General features: G+C 35.2%; 3 protein-coding genes across 4 annotated transcripts in view; 2 read left to right on the forward strand and 1 right to left on the reverse strand.

The window, feature by feature from the left end:
- Positions 1-10519, forward strand: part of LOC6524927 — a 37778-nt gene extending 27259 nt beyond the window's left edge. Inside the window, exons 10-13 of the mRNA XM_039373574.2 lie at positions 13-6604; positions 6657-8741; positions 8794-9342; positions 10067-10519. Of these exons, the coding sequence (XP_039229508.2) occupies positions 13-6604; positions 6657-8741; positions 8794-9342; positions 10067-10456 (9616 nt within the window). The 3' untranslated portion in view covers positions 10457-10519. The remainder of the gene's footprint in view (positions 1-12; positions 6605-6656; positions 8742-8793; positions 9343-10066) is intronic.
- A 109-nt stretch (positions 10520-10628) lies between these two features.
- On the reverse strand, positions 10629-11674 carry LOC6524928 (sperm flagellar protein 1). Its single transcript, XM_002100732.4, has one exon. The coding sequence runs from the start codon at positions 11567-11569 to the stop codon at positions 10724-10726; it is 846 nt and encodes a 281-aa protein (XP_002100768.2). The 5' UTR covers positions 11570-11674; the 3' UTR covers positions 10629-10723.
- Positions 11675-12518: 844 nt separating this feature from the next.
- LOC6524929 lies at positions 12519-18745 on the forward strand. Of its 2 annotated transcripts, none has more exons than XM_015190483.2 (9): positions 12519-12664; positions 12767-12899; positions 14186-14489; positions 15174-15614; positions 16117-16292; positions 17137-17350; positions 17417-17741; positions 17806-17930; positions 17994-18745. In XM_015190483.2, exons 3-9 carry the CDS (start codon positions 14336-14338, stop codon positions 18122-18124), a joined length of 1566 nt encoding a protein of 521 aa, XP_015045969.1. In that variant the 5' UTR covers positions 12519-12664; positions 12767-12899; positions 14186-14335; the 3' UTR covers positions 18125-18745. The 2 variants fall into 2 exon arrangements, with proteins under 2 accessions (XP_015045969.1, XP_002100769.1); XM_002100733.3 differs by having other exon boundaries at positions 12544-12639.
- The last annotated feature ends 32 nt before the right edge of the window (positions 18746-18777 follow it).

Raw genomic sequence — 18777 nt, forward strand, 5'->3', positions numbered from 1 at the left:
ACAAACTGAAAGTATATTTTCAAGTCAAAGTGTAGATGAAGATAGAACATCTGAAGAAGATACAAGGACACTATCGATATCTCCTTTTCAATCAAGTACAATGGCAAATAGTTTACCTACTGTTTCGAGTGCAGAAATTCAAACAATTCAAGAGGAAACAACGGAATTTTTAACTTCTTTACCTCAATCCACAACAGAAGAAAGCAGTTCATTTCAAGAATCCAGTGAAGAAGAAAATCAAATGACAGAAGTGCCATGGACACTATCAACAAAACTTCTTCCATCAAGTACACAAACTGAAAGAATATTTTCAAGTCAAAGTGTAAATAAAGATAGAACATCTGAAGAAGATACAAGGACACTATCGATATCTCCTTTTCAATCAAGTACAATGGCAAATAGTTTACCTACTGTTCCGAGTGCAGAAATTCAAACAATTCAAGAGAAACCAACGGAATTTTTAACTCCTTTACCTCAATCCACAACAGAAGAAAGCAGTTCATTTCAAGAATCCAGTGAAGAAGAAAATCAAATGACAGAAGTGCCATGGACACTATCAACAAAGCTTCCTCAATCAAGTACACAAACTGAAAGTATATTTTCAAGTCAAAGTGAAGATAAAAACAGAATATCTAAAGAAGATACAAGGACACTATCGATATCTCCTTTTCAATCAAGTACAATGGCAAATAGTTTACCTACTGCTTCGAGTGCAGAAATTGAAACAATTAAAGAGGAAACAACGGAATTTTTAACTCCTTTACCCCAATCCACAACAGAAGAAAGCAGTTCATTTCAAGAATCTAGTGAAGAAGAAAATCAAATGACAGAAGTGCCATGGACACTATCAACAAAGCTTCCTCAATCAAGTACACAAACTGAAAGTATATTTTCAAGTAAAAGTGTAGATATAGATAGAACATCTGAAGAAGATACAAGGACACTATCGATATCTCCTTTTCAATCAAGTACAATGGCAAATAGTTTACCTACTGTTCCGAGTGCAGAAACTCAAACAATTCAAGAGGAAACAACGGAATTTTTAACTCCTTTACCTCAATCCACAACAGAAGAAAGCAGTTCATTTCAAGAATCCAGTGAAGAAGAAAATCAAATGACAGAAGTTCCATGGACACTATCAACAAAGCTTTCTCAATCAAGTACACAAACTGAAAGTATATTTTCAAGTCAAAGTGTAGATGAAGATAGAACATCTGAAGAAGATACAAGGACACTATCGATATCTAATTTTCAATCAAGTACAATGGCAAATAGTTTTCCCACAGTTTCGAGTGCAGAAGATCAAACAATTAAAGAGGAAACAACGAAATTTTTAACTCCTTTACCCCAATCCACAACAGAAGAAAGCAGTTCATTTCAAGAATCCAGTGAAGAAGAAAATCAAATGACAGAAGTGCCATGGACACTATCAACAAAGCTTCCTCAATCAAGTACACAAACTGAAAGTATATTTTCAAGTCAAAGTGAAGATAAAAACAGAATATCTAAAGAAGATACAAGGACACTATCGATATCTCCTTTTCAACCAAGTACAATGGCAAACAGTTTACCTACTGTTTCGAGTGCAGAAATTGAAACAATTAAAGAGGAAACAACGGAATTTTTAACTCCTTTACCCCAATCCACAACAGAAGAAAGCAGTTCATTTCAAGAATCCAGTGAAGAAGAAAATCAAATGACAGAAGTGCCATGGACACTATCAACAAAGCTTCCTCAAACAAGTACTCAAACTAAAAGTATATTTTCAAGTCAAAGTGTAGATGAAGATAGAACATCTGAAGAAGATACAAGGACACTATCGATATCTCCTTTTCAATCAAGTACAATGGCAAATAGTTTGCCTACTGTTTCGAGTGCAGAAGATCAAACAATTCAAGAGAAAACAACGGAATTTTTAACTCCTTTACCTCAATCCACAACAGAAGAAAGCAGTTCATTTAAAGAATCCAGTGAAGAAGAAAATCAAATGACAGAAGTGCCATGGACACTATCAACAAAGCTTCCTCAATCAAGTACACAAACTGAAAGTATATTTTCAAGTCAAAGTGAAGATAAAAACAGAATATCTAAAGAAGATACAAGGACACTATCGATATCTCCTTTTCAATCAAGTACAATGGCAAATAGTTTACCTACTGTTTCGAGTGCAGAAATTCAAACAATTCAAGAGGAAACAAAGGAATTTTTAACTCCTTTACCTCAATCCACAACAGAAGAAAGCAGTTCATTTCAAGAATCCAGTGAAGAAGAAAATCAAATGACAGAAGTGCCATGGACTCTATCAACAAAGCTTTCTCAATCAAGTACACAAACTGAAAGTATATTTTCAAGTCAAAGTGTAGATGAAGATGGAACATCTGAAGAAGATACAAGGACACTATCGATATCTTATTTTCAATCAAGTACAATGGCAAATAGTTTTCCCACAGTTTCGAGTGCAGAAGATCAAACAATTAAAGAGGAAACAACGGAATTTTTAACTCCTTTACCTCAATCTACAACAGAAGAAAGCAGTTCACTTAAAGAATCCAGTGAAGAAGAAAATCAAATGACAGAAGTGCCATGGACACTATCAACAAAGCTTCCTCAATCAAGTACACAAACTGAAAGTATATTTTCAAGTCAAAGTGTAGATGAAGATAGAACATCTGAAGAAGATACAAGGACACTATCGATATCTCCTTTTCAATCAAGTACAATTGCAAATAGTTTACCTACTGTTCCGAGTGCAGAAATTGAAACAATTAAAGAGAAAACAACGGAATTTTTAACTCCTTTACCTCAATCCACAACAGAAGAAAGCAGTTCATTTCAAGAATCCAGTGAAGAAGAAAATCAAATGACAGAAGTGCCATGGACACTATCAACAAAGCTTCCTCAATCAAGTACACAAACTAAAAGTATATTTTCAAGTCAAAGTGAAGATAAAAACAGAATATCTAAAGAAGATACAAGGACACTATCGATATCTCCTTTTCAATCAAGTACAATGGCAAATAGTTTACCTACTGTTTCGAGTGCAGAAATTGAAACAATTAAAGAGGAAACAACGGAATTTTTAACTCCTTTACCCCAATCCACAACAGAAGGAAGCAGTTCATTTCAAGAATCCAGTGAAGAAGAAAATCAAATGACAGAAGTGCCATGGACACTATCAACAAAGCTTCCTCAATCAAGTACACAAACTGAAAGTATATTTTCAAGTCAAAGTGAAGATAAAAACAGAATATCTAAAGAAGATACAAGGACACTATCGATATCTCCTTTTCAATCAAGTACAATGGCAAATAGTTTACCTACTGTTTCGAGTGCAGAAATTGAAACAATTAAAGAGAAAACAACGGAATTTTTAACTCCTTTACCTCAATCCACAACAGAAGAAAGCAGTTCATTTAAAGAATCCAGTGAAGAAGAAAATCAAATGACAGAAGTGCCATGGACACTATCAACAAAGCTTCCTCAAACAAGTACTCAAACTAAAAGTATATTTTCAAGTCAAAGTGAAGATAAAAACAGAATATCTAAAGAAGATACAAGGACACTATCGATATCTCCTTTTCAATCAAGTACAATGGCAAATAGTTTACCTACTGTTTCGAGTGCAGAAATTGAAACAATTAAAGAGGAAACAACGGAATTTTTAACTCCTTTACCCCAATCCACAACAGAAGGAAGCAGTTCATTTCAAGAATCCAGTGAAGAAGAAAATCAAATGACAGAAGTGCCATGGACACTATCAACAAAGCTTCCTCAATCAAGTACACAAACTGAAAGTATATTTTCAAGTCAAAGTGAAGATAAAAACAGAATATCTAAAGAAGATACAAGGACACTATCGATATCTCCTTTTCAATCAAGTACAATGGCAAATAGTTTACCTACTGTTTCGAGTGCAGAAATTGAAACAATTAAAGAGAAAACAACGGAATTTTTAACTCCTTTACCTCAATCCACAACAGAAGAAAGCAGTTCATTTAAAGAATCCAGTGAAGAAGAAAATCAAATGACAGAAGTGCCATGGACACTATCAACAAAGCTTCCTCAAACAAGTACTCAAACTAAAAGTATATTTTCAAGTCAAAGTATAGATGATGATAGAACATCGGAAGAAGATACAAGGACACTATCGATATCTCCTTTTCAATCAAGTACAATGGCAAAAAGTTTACCTACAGTTTCGAGTGCAGAAGATCAAACAATTCAAGAGGAAACAACGGAATTTTTAACTCCTTTACCTCAATCCACAACAGAAGAAAGCAGTTCATTTCAAGAATCCAGTGAAGAAGAAAATCAAATGACAGAAGTGCCATGGACACTATCAACAAAGCTTCCTCAATCAAGTACACAAACTGAAAGTATATTTTCAAGTCAAAGTGTAGATAAAGATAGAACATCTGAAGAAGATACAAGGACACTATCGATATCTCCTTTTCAATCAAGTACAATGGCAAATAGTTTGCCTACAGTTTCGAGTGCAGAAGATCAAACAAACCAAGAGGAAACAAAGGAATTTTTAACTCCTTTACCTCAATCTACAACAGAAGAAAGCAGTTCATTTCAAGAATCCAGTGAAGAAGAAAATCAAATGACAGAAGTGCCATGGACACTATCAACAAAGCTTCCTCAAACAAGTACTCAAACTAAAAGTATATTTTCAAGTCAAAGTGTAGATGAAGATAGAACATCTGAAGAAGATACAAGGACACTATCGATATCTCCTTTTCAATCAGGTACAATGGCAAAAAGTTTACCTACAGTTTCGAGTGCAGAAATTGAAACAATTAAAGAGGCAACAACGGAATTTTTAACTCCTTTACCTCAATCTACAACAGAAGAAAGCAGTTCATTTCAAGAATCTAGTGAAGAAGAAAATCAAATGACAGAAGTGCCATGGACACTATCAACAAAGCTTCCTCAAACAAGTACTCAAACTAAAAGTATATTTTCAAGTCAAAGTGTAGATGAAGATAGAACATCTGAAGAAGATACAAGGACACTATCGATATCTCCTTTTCAATCAAGTACAATGGCAAATAGTTTGCCTACTGTTTCGAGTGCAGAAGATCAAACAATTCAAAAGAAAACAACGAAATTTTTAACTCCTTTACCTCAATCCACAACAGAAGAAAGCAGTTCAGTTCAAGAAGATGAAACATCTCAAGAAGATACAAAAACTCTATCGATTTCTCTCCCGCAACCAAGTTCAATAGCGAGTCATACACAAGCTATTTCTATTGCAGAAGAGGATCAAATAATTCCAAAGGAGACAAGTGAGTTTCCGAAGACTATACCGCAATCGACATCAATTAGTTTATTTCAAAGTTCGAGTGCAGAAGATGTGACCTCTAAGTCTATGCGTTTATTAAGTACACCACATATTTCTAAACTAAAATCGTCGACGTTATCAACTCTTAAAAGTAAAGTTACCACTGAAACAACAACTGAGTATTTTATTTCCAACACCAATACTTCACCCGATTCCCTGCCTATACATAATACAATGACAGAATCTATGTCACTATTGTCACATCCAGTTAGTGGGTTTTCTGAAATACCAAGTTTGCTTTCGACATCATATAAAGCAACGAGTCAACAATCTCTGAAAATCATAGAAAATGTAACAAGCTCTCAATATGAAATTGTTTATCATAGCTCAACTAATCCAGTGATGACCGACATCATTGATTCATCTTTACCCTTAGATTTAATTACTATCTCGCAGGAAATATCAAGTTCACCGAAAAGTCAAGATAGCTTTGAAACAGAAGACATTGCTATAAAGCCAACTTTATCTGGAATACCAAGCCATCTTAATAGTTATACTAAAGATGCAATGAGTAATACGGGTTTTACTACAATATTTAGCGATGAGGTCACCGGAACAATAACGACAGACACGAATGCAAATTCCTCAGACTATACAACCTATAAAGGATCAGAAAATACATTACAAAGTTTAACTGATCCAGAAATAAAAACCACAACAACAAAAATTCAAACAACAACATCTGATAAATCAAAAGCAATGGAACACGAACAACAGACAGAAACATTCCCTTCCTTAATTGCCAGTGCCACAGATGCCGCTATTACTAAACAATCGCAAACAATAAATTTATACTCAGAAGAATTTAGTACTGAAGGAATCGAGACAATACCCACATTTTCAATTACACTAAAAAGTTCAAGTAATCCAGAACAAATATCTAAAACTGCAACAGAAATATCAAAACCGGATAAAAATCAGTCAGAACAAACGCTTAGTTCTCTTCCTGAATTATCATCGACGAGTATATTCATACACTCGGATATTTCCAGCTCTAAGGAAATAACAATGGATAGTGAAAAGACCGAAAACACAAGTAGGAAAACTACAAATACGTTCTTAGTAAATACAAGTAATACAGCAGTTACAACATTGCCTACCACCGAGACTTCAGATGTGCTAACAACAGGAACTACTGAAACTACTTCCGAGGAACCGCTTTGTTTGTGTACTTGCGTAATTGATCCCGATGAGGATATTTGCTCGTGTAATTGCAAAATTACGAAGAGTACACCGACAGCAAACACTACTTCAAAGGTAAATGTTTAGTTAAATATCTTTTTTTTTATTTCTAATTTGTACTTTCTAGAATACTCAGTGGGATGGTTCCTCTACAAAATCGCTTGGACAAGAAGGAATAAGAAACCAAACAAGTGTCGTGCACACTACCAAGTACTCTACAACCGATAAATATTTGTCAAAGGAACCCACAAAAACCCTTACATTTCCAAAGCTAAGCACTAAACAAAATATTACTGAGAAAACTACAATACAGAATTTATCGTTGAATTCTAATATTGACAAGTCAACAACATTAACTCAGCCATATTCTGATATGGACATTACGAAGTACTCCACAACCGTTGGATTTTTGTCAACGGAACCTACAAAAACCTTTACATTTTCAAAATTAAGCACTAAACAAAATATTGCGGAGAAAAGTACGGCGCAGAATTTATCGTTGAATTCTAATATTGAGAAGTCAACAACATTAGCTCAGCAATATTCAGATACGGACACTACACAGTACTTTACAACAGTCGAATTTTTGTCGACGGAACCCACAAGAACCCTTACACAAAATATTACTGGAAGGACCACAATCGACAATCAATCAATAGCATATTCTGATACGGAGACTACGAAGTACTTCACAACCGTCGGACTTTGGTCGAAGGAACCCACAAATACTTTTACATTTTCAAAGTTAAGCACTAAACAAAATATTACTGAGAAAACTACAATACAGAATTTATTAGTGCAGTCTAATATTGATAAGTCAGCAACATTAACTCAGCCATATTCTAAGATGGACATTACGAAGTACTCCACAGCCGTGGGACTTTCGTCGAAGGAACCCACAAAAACCTCTACATTTTCAAAATTAAGCACTAAAGCAAATATTGCGGAGAAAAGTACGGCGCAGAATTTATCGTTGAATTCTAATATTGAGAAGTCAACAACATTAGCTCAGCAATATTCAGATACGGACACTACACAGTACTTTACAACAGTCGAATTTTTGTCGACGGAACCCACAAGAACCCTTACACAAAATATTACTGGAAGGACCACAATCGACAATCAATCAATAGCATATTCTGATACGGAGACTACGAAGTACTTCACAACCGTCGGACTTTGGTCGAAGGAACCCACAAATACTTTTACATTTTCAAAGTTAAGCACTAAACAAAATATTACTGAGAAAACTACAATACAGAATTTATTAGTGCAGTCTAATATTGATAAGTCAGCAACATTAACTCAGCCATATTCTAAGATGGACATTACGAAGTACTCCACAGCCGTGGGACTTTCGTCAAAGGAACCCACAAAAACCCTTACATTTTCAAAATTAAGCACTAAAGAAAATATTACTGAAAAAACTACAATACAGAATTTATCAACGCATTCTAATATTGATAAGTCAACAACATTAGCAACGAAGTACTTCACAACAGTCGAATTTTTCTCGAAGGAACCCACAAATAAAACCTTTACCTTGTCAAATTTAAGCACTAAACAAAATATTACTGAGAAAACTACAATAGAGAATTTATCGTTGAATTCTAATATTGACAAGTCAACAACATTAACTCAGCCATACTCTAATACGGACATTACGAAGTACTCCACAACCGTCGGATATTTTTCGCAGGAACCCACAAATAAAACCTTTACATTTTCAAAGTTTAGCACCACACAAAATATTACTGGAAAGCCCACAATCGACAATCAATCAATAACATCAACTCAGCAATATTCTGATACCGAGATTACGAAGTACTCCACAACCGTTGGACTTTTGTCGAAGGAACCTACAAAAACCCTTACATTTTCAAAGTTAAGCACTAAACAAAATATTACTGAGAGAAGCACGGTAGATAATTTATCGTTGAATACTAATGTTGATAAGTCAAATACATTAACTCAGACATATTCTGAGATGGACATTACGAAGTACTCCACAACCGCTGGATTTTTGTCGAAGGAACCCACAAAAACCCTTACATTTTCAAAGTTAGAACCGACCGAGCACATCAGCACCATTATAAATTTTACTGGGAAAGACACAACGGAATATATGATATCACAATCCAGTATTGAGAATGAAAGTGATACCCAATTGATCTCGACAACTGAAAATTTTATAGTGACAACAAGCTCAGAGGTAACGTGTTTTATGTTAAGATTTAAATGTTTTATAAAGTTTTTACTTGTAGACCACAGAAGTTAATGTGTGGGAGGAGATCGACAAAAGACTTGATGATCTACAAAATAGGTATACGATTCGAGAAAACAACTCTTTGGAAAATTCGGAATTTAAAGAACAATTCAGTAAGATAGACTCGTCGATAAATTTGGGTAAACTTCCGGGTAATATTAGAGCTAGCCTGTACGCAAATTTTACAATTTACGACAAAATGAGAATCGAGCTGGAATCCATCATTTTATTTAAGCTGAACAAAATTTTGGAAAATATGAACGCAACGAAATCGACTCCAGCGTGTATTGATTATTATAAAAATATGTCCAAAAATTTAGTTGCAGGCTTGGCTATGTCAAATACTGAAAAGTGGGACATAATAAGAAAAAATCACCTCATTTGTCATATAAATCAAAATACAACGAACGCAACTACACCAGTTCCACCCACCACGAAAACGACCTCAGTGACAAAAACTATGGGAGGATTTGCTTCATATTATTGTAATCAACAGATAATGAATTTAATCGTTACGAAATATTCTCTGAGCCCAAACAATGAAACGGTGCGTGAGCTTGTACTAACTTATAATTTTAAAACAGTCTCAAACTTCTTTAAGTCAAATTTGTTTTAAGTTTGGTAACATCTTAGATATATTTACCCGTAAAAATATACTTCTAGCAATGAAAATATTTGATTACAGTCGAACTTCCATAACTCGAAACTTCTGCCAACAAACAAGCGTTAGTGTAACCATACCATAGATTTTACATATATTTTTATCCTTTTTTAATATAGTATAAAACAATCTAAAAAAGAGCACCGCATCTATAAAATAATAAATTCATGAATTGGAAAATCATAAAACCAGATTAGAAGTTATAAAAGGTATGTACATAAGCCGGAAATAAATAAATACAAATAAATATTTCTTTTATATTTACATTTTAGACAAGCGACCATTTTTACATATAGAAGACCAAAATAATAGGGAATTTAGTGTTATGGAAGTTCGACTTGTGGATACAAATAGGTATGAAAAAAAGTCGCAAAATAATTCGAGTTAGGGAAGTTTGAGATTTGGAAGTTCGACTGTATTTTTCATTGTTATGCTTTTTTTCTTTAATTGTACCATTTATTTTCCAGTTTACTATTGGAGTTATGAACTATCTAAAATGTAGTTTGAATTATGAGAAAAAAAGTGTTTCATATTAAAGTCGGAGTATTTAGCCTACTAGGAACTTTATATACATATATATTTTTTCGATCTATGCTAATCCTTCCTTTAGATTCCCATTTCACCCAAGGATCCGTGCACTTCAATACTAAAACATATTAGTATAGCTCATCAACATAATGACTCCAGTCACAGTGCGGAATTTAATACCATAATTGAAAAGATAAAGACGGCAATCAAACAGGATTGGATAACAAACAAAAAAGCACTGTTAATAAGGGAATACTTGGAGTTTGAAAAATTGCGAAAATATCTCGATCATATTTTGGTGGGTAAGATTGAGGAATGCGATATGCGACTTGCAGTAGTTAAAAGTAGAAAGTGTTGGAACTATTACACAAAACTGAAAGTGATGTTCCATAAGGCAATGCAAGAGACGAGTGCCAGAAAACAGTATTTAATAGGTAATATATCAATGGTATGCAGTGATAACAAAGTGTGAACACATAATTTGTAAATGTGAAAACAAATAAAATGGCTTAAGAATTGCAAAAAAACTAACTAACTAACTAAGAACCCTTGATCTTCCATTGCAATAACCATTTAAAACATTTCAGCTATCAACTGCGCTTATCGATTGTCAATTACCAAATATATAAATATTATGCCCAGACTTTGTCTATTTCGTAATCTATTTAGCCGGTAATCGGTAATTTGGATCCACAATCTAACAATAAATAACTATTCAATAGTGAATCAAAGATTCCTATTAGGTGGTGGAGCTGTCCGGATCGGTAGGTGATGAAACTTGCGTTGGATTTATATGCTTCTGGGTTAGGGAGTCCTTGCCATCGTAAGCAAAAAAACAATTGGATGCGTTGCTAGCAGCTCTCTTTTGTGGTTGTTTTCCCATCTGCATTAGAAGTTCGTCTATCCGTTCCGTTTTGATTTTAATAATACTCTCCATGTGGGTCAATCGCTGTTGATACGCATCGATGATAACATCCTTTGCCTGACTATCGCGTGCAATTTTCTCGTACAGCGAATATAGGATCATTTTCTGTGGCACCTGAACAATGCCATCGCCCACCTGCTTGTTGACCACAACAGTTTTCACCTCATCATTTTCCTCCCAAAGATGTTCTTGCCGCAATGCCGCATTTCGTTGCTCTGCCAGGCGTTGTCGTTTCTCCAATCGTATCACTTCATGCAACAAGACTTCGGCGGCACCACTAACACCATTTGCCATTTGTTCCATAAAATCTCTGGTCAACGTCATATTCAACTTGGATAACACTTTAAAGTTAAATGTCTCCCAATTGGCCAATTTCAGCTGAACACTACTCTTCTTGGGATAATTGTAGAGATCAACCAATCGCGGATAGTCGCGTTTGAATATTTCGGCCAACGGTAAAACATCGGAAAACTCACGACGCAATCTTTGAGTGCTAATACTATTTTGTTGCAGCCATTTGTTTACTTCCTCTAACTCTTCGCGGCTCAGATTCTTGCCACTCACGGTATGCATTCTTGGTGAATATGATATGCAATAACAAAAGCAAAAGCAATTTGTAAATGTTGTTTTCGGTTTAATTGCTGTGTGGTATACACACATTGAAATATCCGATGTGTCTGGGTTTTAGTATAAATTCTACTACTGTGAGTGCAAATCCAAAGCATCCTTTGAGTGGGAATCTTAAATAAGGGACACTATCGTATTCCGAGTTTTTTGAAAGCTATAATAGTGGGACATTATAAATAACCTTTTTTTTAGCCCTGGCTCATTGAAAGTTTTATTTTGTTTGGTGACAACACCGTAGACTTAATCCCTACATTTTAGTCACTACAAATTGTGACAAGACTGTCACCGCGTACTCTTTTGTAACATTTGATCTAAAATTTGTAGACCACTATTTAGGTACAAGTATAATACTTTTTAGGAAACACGTATTATTATATCTTTTAGTTTAGATCATCATCCTTTTTAGCATGGCCTAAAATCTGTTATACTGCTTTATAAATACTAATACAATAAATGTATAACAACTCAAGAACACAAGTTATCTTTTTGTAAGTCTCGTAAAATGTATTGTAAAGAAATCGCCGTCAAGACTTTTGACATTCAAATTGTACAGACATATATTTGAAAGCAATTTACTTGTAAGCTTGTTACAACTTAAATAAAGCTACTCAGTTAATTTAAAATAAAAACTAGTTATACCAATAAAAGGTAATAAAATATTTGTTGGTTTTGATTGAAAATAATACTAACATTGATATATGTACATATTAATTCATTCACTTAGGACTTAATTAAAGAAACCAAACTTTTCCAGGCAATGAATTTCCCAACTTTAATAAAATCCTAAGTAAAAGCTTTGGGACAAGAAAAGTTTCCCCAATAAGGGGAGATGTCCTGAGCAGTGGTGAGTAGCATAAAGGACTCAACAGAAATCCCCTCCGAGTGGCTCACTCACAGGATTTGAGTGTGCAGACCAGCTTTCACTCACTTGTGCTCGGCTTTTCATTTGGACGCTTGGAATGGAGTCCAAAGTTTTTGCCAACGACAGTTCATTACGGTTTTCAAGGATAAGCGATACCTACGTGCTCGCCGGATAGAGCGCATGAATAAAACGCACCAAAGTACATCTGCGTATTTCCTACCGTCTTTATGAAATAGTTCGAGTAAATTATCTGTTTTTTTTTTGTGGTGTGTACAAATGTGTTAATAAAAAATCAGGAAAAAACTTCTAAACGCCTGGTTAGAGTAATATTTTTTTACAACATTTTTTTTTGTTGTTGCTTACTTAAGCTAACTTAATGCAAACGTGCCAGTGGATTTTGTACAAATGTGACTTGTGCCAACAGAGCAAGGGATTTACTAATCGCCGCAATACCGACCAGGTATTTTGAATGGTAGACAGGCCAACACATCGCTGCACATGGTAAGTGAAAGCAAAGATAGAAAAAAAAGAGCTGTCAAACTGCATAAATATTTAAGGAACCAATTAATTGCTGAACCTAATCAAGAATTCCAATAAAAAGTTAATCAAATAATATAAATAATTTAATGTAATCTACATTGCTGAGTTTCAACGAGTATTCCAAGAATTGAGACTATTACGTTTCGTTAGATTTTGAAAATAAAAACTGCGCCATGGGCAAAAAGTTAATCTTGTTGCCAGAAATATATATCATTTTCGATGGCTGTATAGACGGGAAGCTGTAATTCTGGTAGCGGAGACGAACTCAAAATGAAATAGGAAATAATGCCGCTGGCAAGTGTCCCAAAATATCAAATTCCCCGCTACTCACTGGTCTGATGCCAAATATATTGCCCATCGTTGGAAGCGATTTTTATAATTGACAAAATATTAACATTTACCGCAAAGCAAATTCAAATTTTCAACGCCTTACTGTTAGTTTTTGTTTTATATTATTCTGTGTTTATGTTTTTATTTGGCGGCAATATTTATTTGTTTAAAGACATTGCAAATGAAAGCGGGCAATTTCCACAAGGCAAACACATACATATGTGGCTTTCAGAGCCAGCAGTTTTAAAAGCATAAAATTATTCATACTTCATACTACTAAAACCGGGTCATGTCGCACGGGGCATTTTTTCGTTATTGTATTTGTTTTGCTTTGCATGCCTTGAGCCAAGAATTAATAGTTCTCCTCCCATTATTTGAATAGTCGAGTCCCATGGGCCCAGAGATGCTGATCAAACCATTGTTCGAGGGCCTTTAACGTCTCCCTCACAACCTTCTAAGCAAAACCTATAGCCTGCCATTAAACTGGGTCACACAAATTCACAATATCTTACTCCGGTTTAATAAAGCTTTAAGATGTTTGGTCAGTTTATTGGGTTTTAAAGTGCTTTTTTGTTATCCATCGGCCACTTGGAAAAGTCAACACAAGAAAAGAAATAAAATTGCAGTAAAATAAAAAATTTGAGAGCACATTTTTGTAGATATAAATGTATCAAGCGGAAGCTTAAGCATTAGGTGACTTTTTTCCAAACTTCCAAATGGCTGACATAAAAGAGCACAGACAAACTAAAGTTTATCGTAATTTGTATGCATTTGCTATAATAATTGTAGGAGTAAGGACAAAGAAATGATTTTCCCAACAATTAATTCAATTATTCATGATATGCTTTAATTTACATGTGGGTAGAATAACTTAAGCAAATGATTTGCCATGAATACTTTACAACGTTCTCTTGCAGTAATTTAAATGGTAAAGAAAAGAGGGAAATTGTCGCTCAGCGATCGACAAGATTCGGTGCCGGAAAGCAGCTGAGTTTTCTCGGAACTAAGATGAAGGTTACTGATTTCTCTCGAGCACAATCCGTAAGTCACGTCGCCCCGTGCAAAGGATGAGGCTTCCGAAAGGATATAGGACACTATCACCAGCATCGAACGCTGCCCAGACGCTGCCACTCTCCTACAATTCACAAACCAGTCCCAGTCTGAGCCTTCTTCGACTGCTCACAATTGTCTTGGTGATTGGATCGCAAGTTCATGTTCTATGTAAGTGTAGCCCTTAAGTTTCCCTTAACTTTGTTTACAAAACAGCACTTAAATAAGCCCGATGCCTTTGTTATGACTCCTTTTCCCCATGTTTTGTGCTTTTTTACTTATCAAGGTAGCATCAGCTAGGGGAAGTTCAATTATTCTTAATGGACAGCGTTTTCTTAGAGACTTGCAACGGACATTTAACCCCAAACTTTCTATTTCGGTCAATTAAGTTCAAAACTGTGTTGTTCATTCATTCATGCGGATAGTAAAAATTAAAACATTTTATTATGGGAAGCAATGGGTGTAATTTCTTTATGTTAAATACATGGAAAAAAGGAAATTTAGTAACCATTCTTAAATAAAATCTGAATTTCAGGAATTCAACGGAAACCATTTTGTATTTTTTATAAAGCAGATTAAAACTAATACCACAGATTTAAGCCCATAACTCTTAAGTGCATTGTAAGAACTAAAGAGTAAACATTTTAGATAGCAGTGAATAGTCAGAACCTTTTTCCCATCCCCTTTATAATTTTACCCATTTAATTACCTTAACAAGTTTTTAACATATTGCATATTTGTATGAACTTAGATTTAAGACAATGGGGCCATTAAAATGTTCTGTGCAGCTAAACTCATATTTATACATCATGTTTCTGAAGTATTTATTGTATTTATATTGTTCTTTAAATTCAGACACGGCATCCGTCGAAACAAAACCCCCCTCCGCAAGTGAACAATCCAGAAACGGCGAGAATCGTACATTACTTTTTGATGACTATAATAAAACTAAATCGACATTATCAACTGCTGATTACCTGTCAGCCACAAGGGCAACCCTTTACGCGTTTTCATCACAGTACCAGGACGGGGACCATTCCCAAATGCCAGTCGAGGCGTCTAACGCTCCGTACAGCTCCATTACCACGAAAATGAGCCGGGATAAAATACCCATGGAGACACCAGGCAGCGTGGAGTTAAGCAGCAATAGCCTTGCAATCAAAAATTTGGGGACAACGGATCAGCTAACGACTGCGACCATGCCCACCACAGCATTTGCATCCCTGAAAGTGGACAGGAGTACCATGAAACAGCCAATCGATTCCACGCGCACCAGAAATCATTGGACAGCAAGTGGTAAGTGGGATAGCATTGCTCATTTGCTGTGCAAACCCTCATATGTATACATAGCTACTTATATGAACATTTTCAGCAAAGTTTGACTGAAATAACCCATTGTAAATATTGAATTTTGACAACAGTCCCCATTTTCCGTCCAAAAATAATCAATTTCTTGATTAAAACTAAATTAATAATGGTCGAAATGTGCATTGGCATACCACGTTGTGCTCGTTATAAAAGTTCCAATCGTTTGGCAGTCAAGTTTGGGAAAATACATTTTTTAACATTTTGGGCACCATAAACAAAATTCACAAATTTAGCTTTTGTTTATAGCAGCGCAAAACAGTTATACCTACATCAATTGTTTTCTTTAAAGAAAACAAAAGGGTATAGTATATGGAGTTTATAAAAAAAGCACTTACCACCATCTGTGTACATATTTACATACATGCGTACACATGTATGTATACTCTTAATTTGGATTTAATTTTTCGGAAACTTTTTTAAATCTTGGCAGGATTCGCACGTGTCACAGAACGACCACGTAGCAAGCACCACCACGAACACCACTGGGGACCCTTTTTTGAGGAGCCCATCAACTCGGCAACCTCGGGTGACAACCTCGTTTCCGCCGTACATTTGTTTACGGAAGCGGTGCTCAATTGCCGTGTCGGTATGCTTAAGGACAAAACTGTAAGTGAACGTCATTTTCATATGACAAACATACATACCTACATACATATTTATGTATGTATATGCACATCTACACACATACATACAAATGTACACATTTATTGGTTTGCACAATTGATTGATTTCACAACTGATGAAACAAACAACCAATAACAATTGGAAATATATTAGCTCTATGCTTTCACGGATTTTATTTACTTTATTTTTAATTAACACATTAAAAACAAAACAAAAAACGACAAGTAAAACCGTTTTTTTTTTTAAATAAATATAATTTAGTTACTATTTAATTTAAATACCCTTTATAAAATGTTCACATCATATTTTGCAACAAAAAACGCAACACAACATAGCACTTTTTGCATATACATATGTATGTATAAGTGTACTATTATACGGATGTTTGGGTGTGTGTGTGTGCAATATCGGAACCCCATTAAACGCACAAAACTTGGCCATTAAACGATAAATATTATAATTTCTGAATGCATCTCATTACACCAGTCTGCTGGCACTTATTTGGTAGCGTTTTACATAATTGTTAGCACTTTTTAGCACAACACAATAAAAAAAAGGTTTAATTCTAACGCGTCGGCCATTTTCTTTGTATAATGCTCGCAAAGGAAGAAAACGAAATGAGAGAAAAGAGAAACTTTCGGTTTCGACTAGAAGAAGAAGAAGCCAAACTTAAGAGAGCCAATTTTCTTTTCCGCCATTTTCTTAATTCGATCCTCTCTTTTGTTTCTGTTAGACCGACAGTCGATAGGACGTTTTAAGAGAGAAACATAAGTGACGTGGTTTCTACTATTTCCTTGTACTTACTTCTGATTTTACGAATTTCCAGGTCATGTGGGTCCGGCGAACGGCAGAGAAGGTATCGCTCCTGACCGTTGGCAACGTGACTTACAGTGGAGACCCGAGAATTCGGGTGAAGTTCCAGTACCCGAACAATTGGCGGTTACTTATCAATCCCACGCAGACTGAAGATGCCGGAGTTTACATGTGCCAGGTTTCCACCCATCCTCCCCGGGTATTCACAACAAATCTCACTATCTTGGGTATGGATCACATTAATCATATGCAATCTTATTGCGAATCTAACGTGTCAAGTTTTCCACTTTCAGAACCCCCTTTAAGGATAATCGATGAGCACGAGAGGGACGTGGGGGATCGTTATTATAAGTCAGGAAGCACCGTCGATCTACAATGCCAAATATCGCGTAGCTTTTTCCAAAAAGAACGCCAAACCATTCTAAAATCAACTGAATCTGCAAACGATGCTGTACAAAAACTAATCAATGAGACGACTAGTGAGCTTAATTTAATTGGCAACACAAATCAGACGCAGCACAAATTCTCTGGCCAGGATCTGGAGAAATACTTCACCAAGTTTATAACCTGGGCCAAGGACGAGGAACCGCTCCAAGGAATGACCAATAGGCGCTTAAGGTAGATAATAAACAAAATGACAGCTCATAAGTCTGAGTTCTTATATACATTATGCACATTGCAGCGTTTCCGATGTGTGGCTAACCAGTCGTATCTCCATTGGGGATGCCAAGCTATCCGATAGCGGCAACTATTCCTGTTCTCTTGGCAGACTGTTTACCGTGATTGTCCAAGTTCAAGTGCTCACAGGTATTAGTCAACATATTTTAGTGAAAATCATACCCCTAATATATATAATTTATATCCTTATAGGTGAACTACCCGCAGCAGTCCAGCACAATATAGCATCAAGAACCGAAATCTATTCCCTTGCGATGTTGGTACAACTCCTAGTACTCATTTTCCTCTTCACTTGCCTGAAAACTGAAAGTCGAAATTTCTGAGGCTTTCATCTGAGAAGGGGACTGCGAAAAAACCCATAGCCATTCGATTTTCACAAACAATTAACCAATAATATTAGGTATAAACGAGATTGGCTGGTTCTGAACAATGGTTTTAGGTTTAAAATTGAGAATCAGAAGGTGATTTCATTACATATTTTTGTTATAGTGCCTACGGTGGAAAAGACTTTAAATTTGTTTGGACAAATGTTCTTAAAAATTTGTTTAGAATTGAATTAATTAGGCCAAAAGACGACACAATAACATTCCACATTCCTAAGAACCAAAACCCAACGGTTTAAAAAAAAAAAAGAGAAGTTCGTCGAACTTTTATTCTAGTTAATTTAGTAACGATGTTAAAATCTCGCACACATGTTATGATGCCTCTTAAAGAGTTAAGAAACTGGCGAGGATAGCAAAATATTTAGTTAACTTTTATGTGACGATTAAATATTTATCGAAGTTATTATGTGCATTAAATAAGTTTCAACAACTAAGCAGGCAAATCAAATGTATCATACGTTATTATTATGTTATACCACTTATTCACAGGATAACAAGTATTTTCAAGAAAACAACGATCTGATTAAAACTTTATGCGGTATACTACTTTTTCATCACCTATTTTGCTGTTTGTAATTATGGAATTGGGTGGT

This window comes from Drosophila yakuba, chromosome X (genome assembly GCF_016746365.2).
Source record: "Drosophila yakuba strain Tai18E2 chromosome X, Prin_Dyak_Tai18E2_2.1, whole genome shotgun sequence".
NCBI lineage: Eukaryota > Metazoa > Arthropoda > Insecta > Diptera > Drosophilidae > Drosophila > Drosophila yakuba.

Excerpts from the sequence above, each read along its gene's own strand:
- LOC6524929 (XM_015190483.2), top strand. The coding sequence starts at position 14,336 with ATGAGGCTTCCGAAAGGATATAGGACACTATCACCAGCATCGAACGCT. Across the intron at positions 15,615-16,116 it reads AAATCATTGGACAGCAAGTG|GATTCGCACGTGTCACAGAA; the intron begins GTAAGTGGGATA and ends AAATCTTGGCAG. Across the intron at positions 17,931-17,993 it reads CCAAGTTCAAGTGCTCACAG|GTGAACTACCCGCAGCAGTC; the intron begins GTATTAGTCAAC and ends ATATCCTTATAG.
- LOC6524928 (XM_002100732.4), bottom strand. The coding sequence starts at position 11,569 with ATGTGTGTATACCACACAGCAATTAAACCGAAAACAACATTTACAAAT.